Raw genomic sequence first — 15969 nt, forward strand, 5'->3', positions numbered from 1 at the left:
TGGTATACAAAATGCGTATCATTTTTATATATGTATACATTATGTAAGTAGCTATACCCACAAGGCAAGTGCACTGCTTTACCAGAACTGTGCAAAATCAGATGACTTGGAGAAATTGACACAAATTGACATAAATCTCCAACTAAAATTCCTTTCTTCTAAGTTCTGCTACTAGATTCCAAAATGTTCCAGTGTTCCTCTCCCATGGCATTTCTGCTTTTTGTGTGGTATCATTAACAAACACATTTTATGATTGCACATTTGGGCATTTTCAGAGCTTATAGGAACTTACAGAGCCTAGACAAGAGCTTGGAGATCTATGGTGGAGCACAATAATTATTTTTAGAATAAATAAATAGTTGCAATAATGTGAAGCTAATGAGTTATATACTATTTCACAAAATAAATGTTCGTGGATGTAATAGATTCACTCACCTGAACAATTTAGCATATATGTGTACACTAAGCAAGGCTTGGTGTTTTTAGCCTGGGTAGAGTTCATAGCAACATTTCACACTGTGACCATCTGGTCCATTCGTTGTAAATACCGATTTGGCAGATACTTCAGGGGTATGAGAACAATTATGGCAATAACATGAAGTTGAAAAATGCTACCACCCAAAGGATATGTTCAAAGCTACTCATTCCCTTTCATTAAAATTAAAAACACGATGTTGTCCTTCTTAAAAGAACATTTTAATATTTCTATATTTCTACAAATGGAGAATTTGCAAATGATCTGAGTTTCCATTTTGAAGCATTACTAAACCTCCATGTGTTTGTCACCTCTAAATAGATTCCCAACTGCAGAGGGGGAAAAAAAAGCTTAGTAGAAACACTATTGGCAATTGAACACATAGCAAAATCTTCTTATATACTTAACATAAAGAGAATATGTCCTTTTAAAATGCCATAGCATCAAGTCTATTCAGGTACCTTTTTAAAACTCATTCAAAGGCAAAGTGTTTCCAACAAATGTATAAACCTAACCCCATTTTCAAAGGCCACTAAAGTCAATCCTTCTTTTTATTTTCTCAGAAAATGATGGATGATGCCTAGAAACCACCAAATAAATATTCATTTTAAATTAGCTTTTCTTAATCCATTGCCGATGACCTTTGTTCTCATATCTATAATGCTTTTCAAAAAAGAAAGGTATTTCTATAGTTGTCCATAAAATCATTAATTTGTGTCTACTCTGTTCAGTGACTGCTTTAAAAAAATAATGAATCTATCAAGCTGCTCAGAACAAAAGTACCTCTGGATTGTCAGCTCTGTATTCTAAAAGAGCAGGTTAATTTCCCTGAATCTCACAGTTGGAACTTTCTAACACTAACTGGCAGTTTCCACCTAGTGATCAAGGCAATTGACTAAAATAAATTATACATAAAGCTGAAATCCCTAATAGTAATAAGGCCCCTTCATGAGATAATCACACCAGCAAAAGCACTCATCTGTCCGCTGCAACTCTACAGGGTCCCAAAATTATCTTATAAAAGTTACACCTCCAGAAATGTTTTTTTTTCCTCCTAGCTTTATAACAGCACTAATCTGGCAGTGGTCATACTACTAGGCACAAAGGAGAAACTCCAAATAAACCCATTAATTGACTTGTTGTTTCAACTGGAGACACTGTTGATAGAACACTAGTGTTGGTGTTGTTTATAAAGCAAATGACTGATAAAGTTTTCACTTCAATACAATCAGCCCAAAATTATTTAGAAGCCCTTATTATTTTCCTGGAGCTAGGCATAGAAAAGCAGTATAAAGTAAGATTCCTGCTCTTCAAGGTGAATTGAATTCAATATATGCAAAGGAAACAGGACAAAAGGATGTCTAGGCACCAATCTACCAAGTATAAAGAAATTTCCAGCAGAAATTCCTATGTAAGCAGATGCTTCATTGGCAATATGGAACTTGGATTACGTCTTAATAGTGAAGAGTGATTTTAGTAGGCAGAAGGAAATAAAGCTTTGCGAATGGATTTCTTAGCTGAGGAAGAAACTAAGCATGGAAAGTAATATGGCTCATGGAGCCATAGTAGAGCCATAGTAATTGTTGTGATGAAACCCAATTGTCATACCATTATAACCAAGGTATTTATTATCCTGGCTGTAAGAGCAGTTGATGGCTGTCAGCACAAGCTAACTCTTTTGGCAACACCGTCAGCTCCAAGCCCTGACCCAAGTAAAGGTGAAATCCACACTCAGTGCTTAGGGCTTTGGGGATTACAAAGTCAAATCCCTGTTGTCCCATTTCAGAACATCTCTGAGGAACTAGCTAGACTCTGATATAACTGTATCATAGTCCTACTTCTTCACATACAAAGTCCTGGATCCCCCACAGGTGTTGATCCAAAGGACATACCCAGAAAAACCTCCCCCTTGCATTTTTCTCTTGGAGTCTCCTTCTCCAGAGAACTTGTCACTAAAGAGAAGATCAACCTGTCTAAATTCAATTGTAGGGAATCTGTACCTATTCAATCAACAGGCCTGTATAGAGACCTACTCCATGCCAGTCAATATTCTAACACTGGGAGCACATTGATTTCTACTCTAGTAGGCAAAACCTACAAGACACATAAGAGAATGTCAAAGGATAACTTATGCTAGCCATTACAAAAAAATTAAAAAGTAGGGAAAGAGAAGAGGTGGTATGAGTGTTGGAGAGTATTTAGACTTTTGTAGATAATTTTCCATAGAGTAACTCTCTGAAGATGTGACACATTATAGAAAAGCTTAGTAAACTAAAGGTATGACTTGCAATGGTATTGGAAAACAACTATTGCAGACAGGATGAACAGCAAATACAAAAGAGTACTGTTAGGAGAACATGGAAAACCTTTCAGTGTATTGGAATAGGTATTATCCCAGGGGACTCAGAAGGGATTGTGAGGCTTTGAGTATGACTGTCCCATGAGAATGCTCCCTTTAAAAAGGATGCAAGGAGGAGAATGGAAAATAACAAGAGTAAGTACCAAGAGAATATTAAGAGTTACAGAAGTGTAAGCCAAGGGTGGTAACAACTTACAGTTACTGCTATGTATGCTTTGACTAAGACTGAGGGACTTCAGTAGTACCAAGCAAATTAGAGCAGTAGTCAAATTCAAAATGTGTTCTGAAGGCTGAGGAAGCATTAAATCAGAAGGAAAACATTAGGACTATTAGAGCAAAGGAAAAGTACAGAGCTCCTTAAAAGTCAGGAAGAGGGAGAGGAGTGAACTTTTCAAACATTACCTTGGCATTAGTATGCAGCCTGCATTGGACTTTGCAGAGACTAAATCTAAAGAGGTCTTTCATCAGACAGTTTCAAAAAATATGACTGAAGTTATCAGGGCTTGATCTGAACACCATGGTGCTGGGGGTGAGAAGGAAATTGCTGGTGACAGGGGTAAGGGGGGATGGTGGTGCTGGAGTCGTAGTGCAAGATGATGAAGGTGGTGGCATCATGGTAATAATGGCAAATATCATATGGAGTTAGAGGTCAGACTGAAGGTAGAGGCTGATAAGTTGGTTAAGGTAGAGATCATATTGATGATAAAAAAAAGGAAAGGAAAAACTCTAATAGACCTGTATAGAAAAAGAAAGCTTGAGCCTTATGGACTGAAGGAACAAAGGAAAACAGAGCAAGGGGAGCTGGCCACTAGAAACAGATTTGAGATGCTTTTAGAAATAAGTGTTAGAAAGTAGAGTTATGGGAGGACTTGGTGTTGAACATCAATTTACCTAGAAACATAATGAATAAAAAAGTAAATAGCCTATCCAAGGATATTATCAATTAGTTTCTTAGTTTCTATTATCCTGTATGACTATTTGGTAGTAAAGAAAAGATTATTTTTAAATCAAAAGATCTTGTTTCAAACCAGATACCAGTGGCTAATACCTGTAATCCCAACTACTCGGGAGGATGAGATCCGAGGGTCCATTCAAAGCCAGCCTGGACAGGAAAATCCATGAGACTCTTATCTCCAATTACCCATAAGGAAACCACAAGTGGAGCTGTGCTCAAAGTGGTAGCACACTAGCTTTGAGCAGAAGAGTTCAGGGACAGGACACAGGCCCCAAGTTCAAGACCCATGAACAGCTACAGCAACAACAAAAGATCTTGTTTCAGTTCCTCCCCAAGACCAGCTACATAATCTTCAATATGTTCTAACTCTCAAAGTTTTATATAATTAACTCAACAGTACCTTATTTCACAGGGTCATAATAGAGGAAACTAGACAGAATGGCTAAGGATCTGAGATGCAGATTTGAGACAAGAATATGATGGCTGTGGGAGAATACAGCAGAGGAGTTTGTTCATTTCCTGGTGGCCATGACAGCCATAAAGCAGAATTAAAAAGATAGGAAAGGGCCAAGCCAAAGAGAAGACATACTCATCAAAGGCATACCTATAGTGACCTAATTCCTCCAACTATTTCCCATAATTCCTTCAAATTATGAATCTATCAGTCTACTAAGTAAGATCACTTATAATCCAACCACTTCTTAATGACTGGATCCACCAGCTGAAGTCTAAACCATCAATACATGAATTTGGGATGGGAGAAAACACCTTAAAACATAAAAAAAAATTCCCCTGTCATCAAGATGCTTTTTTGTTCCTTATTATTTTTTTGGTAACTCAGAAAATCTTAGTCTCTTGAATTTTGCAGTGATAAATGTTTCCCATGAAATATTTACATACTGGAACCCAACTAATCTTTCTTCCAAACTGGCATGTCAAACTATGAAATAAGAGTTTGATGTAAAACTGTCCATATGAAAATATCAGGTCACTTTAACTTTTCTATATGAATAAAGAACTTCCCTAAAACTTTTCTGTGTTAGAACAGGACAATAGGACAAACAAAGGTACTTTACCTAATCATAGCAGTGAAATCTTTATCAAGAAAATGTGTGCCCCCAATAAATTCATAATGAGTTGAGTCCCTAAATCTAAGATTGAGTCAACAACACCAGTTTACCATGTATGTCATAGATGCCTGTATTATTTTGAGTATGGCAGAAAATTATACATGTTTAGAGCATGACTTTGAAGTCAAGAATCATTCATACCTGTCTTTCCCACAGGTGGTTCATGATCTCTGAGTCTTCATGACTCACATGAACTTGAAGTTCCTATACTGCCCACAGTATATGCAAAACACACTGAGATCAATTTTTCAAATACTCCATGGTGAAACCATCATGTATTCAAAGAAAGTGGCCTTGATTATCCAACTATAGTTCTAGAAAATTATTAGAGCTTATGTTTTAAAGCACTAAGGAAAGCATTTACTTTTACCAGATATTGGCAGTTCACAACACTATGACATCACTTGTTTAAGAAAATCAAAATTGAGATGGTTGTTTCTTGTGGAGTCAGATCATGGGCCATTTAAGGGGCATGTGATCTTCCTGGCAGCATAGGAAGAGTAGTCTGGCCACACAGCACAACAAACTTCCCAAGGAAGAAATCACAGAAAATCGACAGATTCTTCCCCAAAAAGCCTGGCCCCTAAACAAGCCTTTTTTCATTTACATTTCTCTTGTCTCATAAAGCTCAGATGAATTTGTCTATATTTTGCATTAATTTCCATAATACTGACACCCATCTCTATTATCAGAGACTATGAAGAGTAATATATTCTAATACCTCTCCTGATATGTAAATTAATTGGTGGAGGTGAACAGATCCACTAAATAAATTTGGCACATTACAAGTAACTCTCTTTTATCTATACTTAAGAGGGAGCTGTGACTTTGGCACTTCAAAACAGGAAAATTATCTAAAGTTTTCACCTACCTCCATTTTGAAAAGCTGCAGAAAATGATATCTAAGAAAGACTTTGCCTTCAAGGAGAGTACAATCATATAAGAACATTGAGACATGTACACAATAAGGCAAAAGTCACATTCCTACAGAAGCATATAGTAGTTAGTTCTATGCAGATTCAGAACGGGAGCTATAATCACATGTAATATTCCTCAGAGATCATATTAATTCTCTCAATATATTATATCTCATCATCATACCCTTGCCTTCTTTTTAGAAAGACAAATATAAGTACATACAACCCCCTCTTCCCCCTAAAAAAAAAAAGGGAATTGTATTTCCTTAAATTCCCTCTAGGTAATTATTTCTTCATAGCAGACTGGCTGATTTAGAACATACATCAAGTTACAGATAAAGACAGAGCTAGTCATAATAAGAGCACAGCCAAGAGAAGCCCTTAAAATACTGGCTTCTTACCTGACTTCTATGCTATCCATCTATCTGCAAAAGCCTGCCATGGTATACTCTTTAGAATTAGAATTCATATTGAGAAGGAAATGAACTCTGACTTGCCATATTGCTAATTCCCTTTCAATCTCTTCATTCTCCTTCTCCTTCTCCCTCCTCTCTCTCCTTCTCCCTTCCTCCATGCCTCCCTCCCCCCATCTCTCTGTCTCATACACACACACCACAAATTCAATGTTGAACAATAGCATGGTACTACTAGAGAACAATAAGTAATCTATAGAGTCATACTTAAGCTGGAAAGTTGACCGTAGTCCTTTTGGGGGAAGTTCTATATACCATCATTGTTTTCTATTCTGGAGCAGTGGTTCAAAAATACTTGCATACAGAATTGATAAATGCTCTTTTGTCAGAAAGTTTGGCATTGTATTATTATGAATTTCAATTTTCCAGCCTGGTGTTTCAATTTTTTACAAATTTTAGGACAAACAAGAAAAAAAGTTAAGATTTCATTTGAAATGAATAAAAATGGAGTGGAAAAAAAAACATATCCTTTGGTGCAGTTCAGTCCATAGGAATTCCTAATCTTTATGAATAAATAGAGTTTAATGGAAGGAAAATGTCTTTTCTCCCAAAACCTAAATATGGAATACTAGACATGGTCCAATTTGAAATGGAAAAAGACAAAACCTTAGATAGGTTGATTCTAATAAAAAACCATTCAGCCTTTTTCAAAGCTCTTCAATAAAGTTAGGAGAGTTTGCTGAGAGTTTTGTACTGCTATTCAGCTCAGAATCTCAAAGAAAGTCATCTTGGTCTCATTTCCAGAGCCATTGAATTATAGATATATTCTTTTGGATGTTAAAGTAATAAATGGTCTTTTTTGAAACTGAAATAGATTATCTTCATAAAAAAATAAAGCTCTAGTATCACTGGATGTTCACGTACTGAATAAAAGAGTATTGTATAAATGCCAATGATTTTTTTAAATCCTTGGTTTAATTGTCACAGCTGTCCTCGTGATAAATTTACATGCATATGGACAAACTATATACATCTTTATTTTCTAGCAAGAGAAACTTGGCGACATCTGCTTCTCCCTTCGCTATGTTCCCACTGCTGGTAAACTGACTGTGGTCATTTTGGAGGCAAAGAACCTGAAGAAGATGGATGTGGGAGGCTTATCTGGTAAGTCCATGCTGATTATTGATTTTTTAATGCTGTTTTATCATGGATGCCAAATGCATAGTTCACACACTGCACTCCCACTCTTTGATGGATCATAGTTCTCTCTTCCTATAAAGCCTGGAAGCAGTTTCAGAATTCATCCCAACACACCACCCCAGGAAGCCACTCTCAGTTTATTGGAATTGGCACCGGAGCCAAAATCCATTTCCTTCTTTGCAGGCAAAGTATCATCATTTCAATGTCATTGGAAGCCAAAAATGTTTCTTCTTTTTCAAAAGACAGTGCAATAGATTTATAGTTTTAAATCAAAATGTTTATACCATATAATATTTTAATGTATTTTATCTGAGATTTACTTATTAGGTATTGGAGATTTTCAACTTTTATTTATTTTATTGGTACAAGGAATTATGCTCAGGTCTTGCTAAGCACGTACTCTCCCATGTGAGCTATGATTCTAGCCTTTAAATTTCAAATATATACAAATAATACTCTATTTGAGAGCAAATCCTCTGGAAAACCTAGGAAAGGGAAATTTTTGAGTGCAAAGTTCTGTGCAACCCAACCATGACCAAATATAGTGAGTAAAGTATATTCTTGTTCAAAAGCAAAGTCAAGGATCTGACACTTAATGTGGTTGAATATGATTTTTTCTTCCTTTTTTTTTTTTGATGTTCCAGTAAATTGTTATGATGTAAGGAATTTTCATGATATGCCACAAGGTCATCACAGATAAACCACAGTTGACCTTGTTTCCAGCTGTAGAATTACAATAGACATACTCATTATTCAGTGTTCTCTCTCATGAAAATATTGCAGATTTCAAGAGTTTACCCTAATGTAGCATAGTGATTGTATACTTTAAAGCATAATAGCCCCTTCAAAAAAATTGCTAAAACTGGTTCCACTTACTGACCCACCAATTTATCAACCAAATGCTTTTAGTACCCAAGTTGATCTTCCTTTATAAATAAATCACCTGAGAAGCTGCACTCATTCTTTCTTGTTACTTAGAACCTATTTCATAACTTCCTGCTTTATTGCTAATAGCATCACAGAGGAAACTTAAACCAATGAGCACAGTTTCTTCTAAAAATATACAAAGAGTATGTAGTGTGCCCCCATGTGAAAAATATATGGAGACAATTCTAACAACTTTTCAATAGTATATCACTGCCAGATTAGTGCATAGTACCCTAAGGTAACCTGAGACACTTTGACCTTTCTCTTTCCTTTGGTTCAATAGCCACATACAGTTAGTGGTTCATTTGTAACTTTTCTCATCTGTTCTGTTTCAAACCTCACACCAGCCATGCCTTTATCACCTCCACCCACTACTCCTCCTGTCTTCCTCCTAGTTCATTCATTAACCTTCCACAGAATTCCAGAGCAGTTCTGGCTTATTTTAAGATTCCCAGACATCAGTTCCTATCTTCATGGATAGATATTTCAGCTACTATTGTTTACTATCAAACTTGCCTGACAGTTACACCCATGTCAGGTAAGATAACTGCTAGCCATGCTATTGGAGGAAGAGCATCTAGGATGATTCAGACCTCTCATGGTACTAACTCAGCATTGTGACACAAAAGGGACAATGCCAGAGGCCAGGCAGTCCTTATTTAGAATTTAGAATTTTATGTTCCTTTTCTAAAGAAAAGCAGAAAAACGTTCAGTAGCTTCAGAACCCACACACCTTAAATCCACTCCTATATTTGAATTACCTGGTATGGTTTTTCTTCTTAAATAAGGAGATCTATCGTAGCCTTAATTGTAAAGTTACTGTTGCCTATGAAATTAGATCAAAATCATTCAATCACACATTGTAGATACTCTCATATCTCATTTACAAATAAAATAGCTCATTCTTCAAATGAGCCTACTGCCATGTGGGTAAGGGGTGGTGGGGAATGGGCCTTAAACTCAGGGCCTCATGTTCTCACTCATACTAGCAAGGTTATTCACCTGAGCCATACCCCTGGTCCAGCATTTTGCTGGCTTTTAGGAGGTGATTTATTTCATGTAGAATTTTTTTCTTCCAACAATGCTTAGTTAAATCCTACCCATTGTTCTAGCCCACCTGAAGTGCTACTCTTCCATTCTCTTAACCATCTCTTGTACTGTGTCCCTCCCTTGAATTGGAAATTGTGCTGAGCACTAGTTTCACATTAATGGACAAAATAGTCGCAAGATCCTGATATGTGTGTATATGTTCTAATGTGGAAAACAAGCAAGTATTATATACACCAAGAGATCACATCTCTGCATGGAATTAGGATAAGGAAGGCTAGGGAAGCCATTTTTAACAGGATTATCAAGAAGTCCTCATGACTAGGGGATATCATAGGCACTAACCTGGGAAAGGTGAGGAAATGAGCCATGGGGTTGTATGAGGTGAGAAAGTGTTTTAGATGGTAGAACTCTGACACCTTTTCTAATCCATCTCAGCAGAACAAATCTTTGTCATTTTTAAATGCCACTCGCAGTTTGTTTACACCCTCTAATATCGCACGTCCCTCTCACTAGACTGTGTCTCGTATTTCTGTCTCTCACAATGCTAGCACTGACTGGTAGCACTGAACAGAGCTGCCGACTGAATAATGAATTATTTACAAAGAAGCTATGGACTGAAAAAAACAAGTCTGGCATTTTAAATTTGTTTAACCTACTTACTATTAAAATAACTCTAAGCACTTGGATGATGTGTCTCAAAGTAAGTTGACCTATGTAGGAAGAGACCAGAATTATATAAGATCATGCTCAGTGATTCAAATGCCAAGCCTCCTTTGCTGGAAATGGCTAGGTACTTGGAACCAAGGTAGACTGTTTTACCAGGGTTTAAACCCCACTCTGACATTACTAGAAATTTAACATTGGAAAAGTTATTTAGCTCTTATAAGCAAAGTTCTACTTCATCTATAAAGCAAAAGTAGTAAGAGGACATTGTTATGTGATTTACTGTGAGAAATGAGAGCAAAGAGTTTAGAATAACAAAGCACTCAATAAATATTATAATAATGACTTCTAGTAACTCTATCAAATATGCAAAATGTAAAAACAACCAATTTGATGCTTAAGTTAATTGCTTGATTCAATGGGAAGAAAATTCAACTGCTTGGTTACTACACTCTGCTGATCATTAGGCTTGCGTTAATCCAATAGTAAATTAAGATAAACTAAGGAAATCAGGCGCCCGTGGCTCACACCTGTAATCCTAGCTACTCAGAAGGCTGAGATCTGAGGATCACAGTTCCAAGCCAACCCAGGACAGGAAAGTTCATGAGACTCTTACCTCCAATTAACCAACAGAAAACCAGAAGTGGCGCTGTGGTAGAGCATTAGCCTTCAGCAAAATTGCTCAAGGACACTACCCAGGTCCTGAGTTCTAGCTCCACAACTTACATCATCATCATCATCATCATCATTATCAAGAATAAAACTAATTTTAGAAGTAATTTTTTCTTACTACTGTCTGACAGAGTTATTCTCGTCCTACTGTGCTGATCTAAAAGGTACTTCATAAAAACTCTTTCTTTATCATATACCCATATAGCAAATAATTAAAATTTCAGCCCTTCAAACTTTGCAATGATGAGCTCACTTGGACTATTCACATCTGTACAGAGATTCTTGTGCTTACAGTCTCAATGCTCCAAGTCCAGGAAATACATAAGTCCAGGAAATACATAAATCTAACTCTCTATAAATAGTGATACTGTCCTTCAGGAACAAATTGGTATGGAAAGCTAGGAGTCATTTTTTACCTAGTACTTAGAGAAAATCAACTTTTCTGTCTAATAAGCTACATCTCATATTTTATCTACACCGCCCTTTGCACATTTTTTGTTGGTCATGGAGCTTGAACTCTGGGCCTGGGCACTGTCCCTCAGCTCTTCAGCTCAAGGCAAGCGTTCTACCACTTGAGCCACAGTGTCACCTCCAGTTTTCTGGTGGTTTACTGGAGATAAGAGTCTCACGAGCTTTCCTGCCCAGACTGGCTTTGAACCATGATCCTCAGAATTCAGCCACCTGTGTAGCTAGAATTACAGGCATGAGCCACCGGCGCCCAGCCCTTTGGCCCATTTATGTGTCAGAAATGTCTCTATCCACACACACTTTTCTATAAGATGCTTTCTTTTTCATTGTCCATAGGTTTATATGTCCTCTACCTGGTTTTCTACCATTCTAGAAATATAATTAGGGGAAGTAAACTAACTTTAAACATTCACATTCACTTAAGAATACTAGATTCCTCACTGAAACCATGAATCCACAGAGGTAGATGAATCCTGTGGGTAATATTTATGAGGGTGTGACGTGTTGCCTCCCTCCATCAGCGTCACCTAAGAGACATGTTAAAATTTTAAGATTTCAAGGACTACCTTAAACCAAACTGTAGCTAGCAGTCTCAGATGGGAACATGCAATGGTTATTTTAAACAAACCTCCCCTCCAATTCCCTGATCTTCCCCACAATACATGTCATTGTTACACATATTAAATTTGAAAACTATAGCTTAAAGGCTTCAATGCTATGTCATGATTCTGACACGCGGGACAGCCACATTGCAAGCTAGAATTTGTTGTGAGTGGTATAGAATAAGTATATCCTTTGCCTTAATAGAGGAATTTTCTAAAAGAAGAGGTTGCATTTCTCTTAAAAGTCCAGTACCCACATCTCTGAAAAATACTTACTCCCATGTCTAAACCATTGTCTTTTTACCCCTTAGTCTCTTCCATTTAAAGAGAATATAAAAGCAGGAATTTCTTTGACATTATCTTAAGTCATTCCCCACTACTCTCGACCATCATCACCCTTATCCATCTTAACATTGGCGCTGAAAGCATGACTAAGAAAACAACTGCAAATTCAATCGATTTGAACTAAAAGCCACTAGTCTGGGACCAGGGCCAATAAATAAAATGGCAAAAACTTATTTGAGCCAATTAGATAGGGATATGCAAATTAATTGGCCATGATATCAGGGTCAAGCAACAGTATGCAAATAAACTGGCATCTTATTGAGCTAATGGGACAGGAAAATGCATAATAAGTTGGCGATGATGTCAGAAGCTTCATCATAATTTTAGGCTTCGCTGTTACTATATAAAATTAATTCTGCACTACTTCAAAATGCTTAATAATCTGAATCCCTAAGATGTGAACAGATTGATCTAAAAAAGAAATGACAATTTTGAAATAGATCATTCTACAAACTAATTTTAAAAACTAGTATATCCAAGATAATGCAAGCTGAGATCCAGACAGTGTTGCTAGTAGTAAGAACAGACAGAAATGCTATGCCTGAGGGACTAAATAATGTTTTTTAAAAAATGAGAAGAGCAAATGTGGTATCTGGAACTAGATTTGAAATCAAGAGAAATGAATAATAGGCAGAAATGTGTGAGTTCAGAACAGTAAGTACAAAACCTCCCAGGAAAGTCCTTTAACCATCATCTCTTAGAAAATATGTGAGCACCCACTCTGTGCCAGATACTACGCCAGCATTCCAGTGTACAAGTAACAAAACAGCAGACACGTGCACAGCACAATGCAAGACCAACTCTGTTCTAAATTCTCTACACACAAGTTTAATCCCCAGTACATGAGGTAGAGACTATTTTAATGCATCTGCATCATAGACAGCCCAACAACTTGTCCAAGGTCACAGAATTTGTATTTGGCAGAGCTTAGATGTAAAACCAACTAGAGTACCTTCAGACTTCATGAATAAAATATGACTTCTAAATCCTTATCCATTCTCACCAGGGTCAATCTGAAGAGCAAGTAGCTAATTATATGCTTCCATATAATGTCTAAAAATTTACCTGACTCTAAATAGCCTTTTAGCCCAAACTAAAATTGTATCATGTACATCAATAATATAAATTAGTTGGTTGATCACTTAATGACATTTGGCTAGATAACAAAAATAGGAACTATAAGGTTGAAGACCATGCACTAAAAAGATTATTTCTCTGCAGGAAAAGTTCTTCTTCTAAGTTTTTACCTTGTGTAGAGGTTGGAGTGTTCTTTTAGTGATTGTTCCTTTGTATACACACACACACACACACACACACACACACACACACACACACAAAGAAGATGAGATTCAAATCAGTGATATTTCAGCTGTATTGGAGGGAAAGGGGAAGAGATTACTGAAATGATAGAAGAAAGTCTAAGTCTAAGGAAATCTTGAGTATCTTTTAGGTAAAAGATTTTATCCACTACTACATTTGATCAGGGGTTGTTCATTAGAAGAGGGTGACAGCATGATGGGAGCTAACACAAGCTTCTTTAGGTAAAATCTTACAAACAATACATATGAAAGGAAAAAATAGGGTCAAGTATAAATCAGAAGTATAGAACCATCTACTGAAGACATTCACTGAGTGTGCTGATGTGCAGTGTTAGTACTGGATTGATATTGTAACAAAGAGTTTTATAAATATAAACACAAGGGTAGACTCAGCCTTGTGTGGTGTACACAATTATAGTTGCCCATCTCAAAGGACAACAGTGGGATTTGATGACCTGTTGCCACAGAGGGCAGCTAAGACAGAGGGATGAAGGAACTATATATGAAAGCATGTTATGAAGATTGGGACTTTCTAGTCTGGAAACAGAAATCACAGTGGAGATAAGACTAAAGTCTGAAAAAGCACAGAAAGCAGAGCTAGAATAATACCCACCTGTTCACCACATCCCACAAACTATAATTAAGAAATGACATTGCTGTACAGAAGAAAATACATAAAAAAGAAGGTCATTTGGGATGATCTCAAAGGTACCTTTCTACTCAATATTTCTTTGCCAAAGTTCCTTGCTACTTTATAGTTGGGTGGTTAAAAAAAAGTGGTGCTCCAGGAGCTATGCCAGATGACATATAAGCAAAAAATCAATGTATGAGTATGCTTCCATGTTGTATGTTTAAAATGAGACATCTTTAAACCTTTGTGGTGTCTTATAGAATTACATACACACCATGCCTTTGCAAAAAAAAAAAAAAATCACTCAGAACTACCTCCACAACCACATGTCACTGTGCTACATTTTCACCTATGGCTTAATGATTTCTATCCCCCTTCTTTCAATTCAGCACACACACACAAAAAAAAGGAATAAGGAGAGTTGGAATTTCCACTGGGTAATTAAGTAAAGAGCTTTGTTCCTAATAAAATTTTAAAATAGCCAAAGTTTGTGCTATTTTTTTCATTGATGAGGCTATGAGATCTCTATAGTAAAACCTAAAACACACAGTTTGTAGTCTCAAATACTGCTAAAGCTCAAAGAAATGGAGATCAAAAACAGACCCCCCTTTTTTTTTCCTTTGTCAGTCATGGGGCTTGAATTCTGGGTCTGGACACTGTCCCTCAGCTCTTCAGCTCAAGGCGAGCACTCTCCCATGTGAGCCACAGTGCCACTTCTGGTTTTCTGGTGGTTAATTGAAGTTAAGAGTCTCACGGACTTTCCTGCCCAGCCTGGCTTTGAACCATGATCCTCAGATCTCAGCCTCCCAAGTAGCTAGGATTACCGGCATGAGCCACAGGTATCCAGTTTAAAAGCAGTCCTTTTTAAAACTTGTACTTTATTATGGTTGTCTCCACTTCTGGAAAGATACACTCTTTGTGGTTTGTCCCTTAATCCCTCAAATCTCGTCTCAGTTCTAAGTGCATGCTCTTTCTCCTTGTCCACCGCTGTGCACCTGCTGGAGTATGAGCTATTATGAGAATAGGATGCGCATGCTTCCCCTCGCGTTCTCACAGCCTCTCCCGAAAAGGTCTCAGCATATTCTCCCTACCCGAACACCCAGCCAGGAATATTAACATTTTACAGTCTCACTTGTTATTTTGTCTTTGACTCCCAACTGATCTGGCTTAACTTGTTCCCCTTCATGAAAAAATTCTTGGCATCCAATAGTAGTACTCTTATTAAAATAGCAGCCGAGACAGAAACTCAGAAAATGGAATTCTTAAAAACTGATTGGTTATTCTAGCTATGATTTTCAGAATTTACTTCATGCCTTCCTTTAGTCTTCTGTGCCGTACCAATCCTTCTTTGTATTTGAAAAAAAGTAACAGACTATCTTTAAGACATAAAAGAAAAGAATGGCACAGAAATGCACACATTACTATAGTTATACCTCAATGATAGTCATAAAGGCCTTTTCCAGGGAGAAGTAAAGACAGAATGATCCCCTGGTTACAGCTTTTCCCAGCATGAACTGATAAGGCAATAATTCAGCATCTTACTTGTCCACTGCTTCATAGACTAACTCCCTATAAAAGGAGATCAAAAGTCCATAACAGCTAAGCTGTTTGGCTCGGAATTACTAATGGCCTTCCCCTTGTATATTATTCCTAGCAACCCTTGGAAAATTAGGATTCCTATTGCTTTTCTTCCACAAATAAATGACTGTGTTTACTTAGGAAATAGATTTTTTTAACTTAAAAATATTAAATTAGCCCATTTTTATCTTCTGAAGCACTGAGGTTTCATTTATCCAAAAGTAAAACAACAGGATCAATTGATGGAATCAATTCATAGATTTCA

The 15969-nt window shown here is 36.9% G+C and overlaps 1 protein-coding gene across 2 annotated transcripts in view; it reads left to right on the plus strand.

The window, feature by feature from the left end:
* Syt1 (synaptotagmin I) overlaps positions 1–15969 on the plus strand; it is a 194982-nt gene that overhangs the window by 101721 nt on the left and 77292 nt on the right. For both annotated transcript variants that reach the window (XM_013020352.1, XM_013020356.1), the window contains exon 6: positions 7296–7413. In XM_013020352.1, coding sequence (XP_012875806.1) covers positions 7296–7413 — 118 coding nt within the window. The remainder of the gene's footprint in view (positions 1–7295; positions 7414–15969) is intronic.

The sequence above is a fragment of the Dipodomys ordii genome, unplaced genomic scaffold (assembly GCF_000151885.1).
Source record: "Dipodomys ordii isolate 6190 unplaced genomic scaffold, Dord_2.0 Scaffold3, whole genome shotgun sequence".
NCBI lineage: Eukaryota > Metazoa > Chordata > Mammalia > Rodentia > Heteromyidae > Dipodomys > Dipodomys ordii.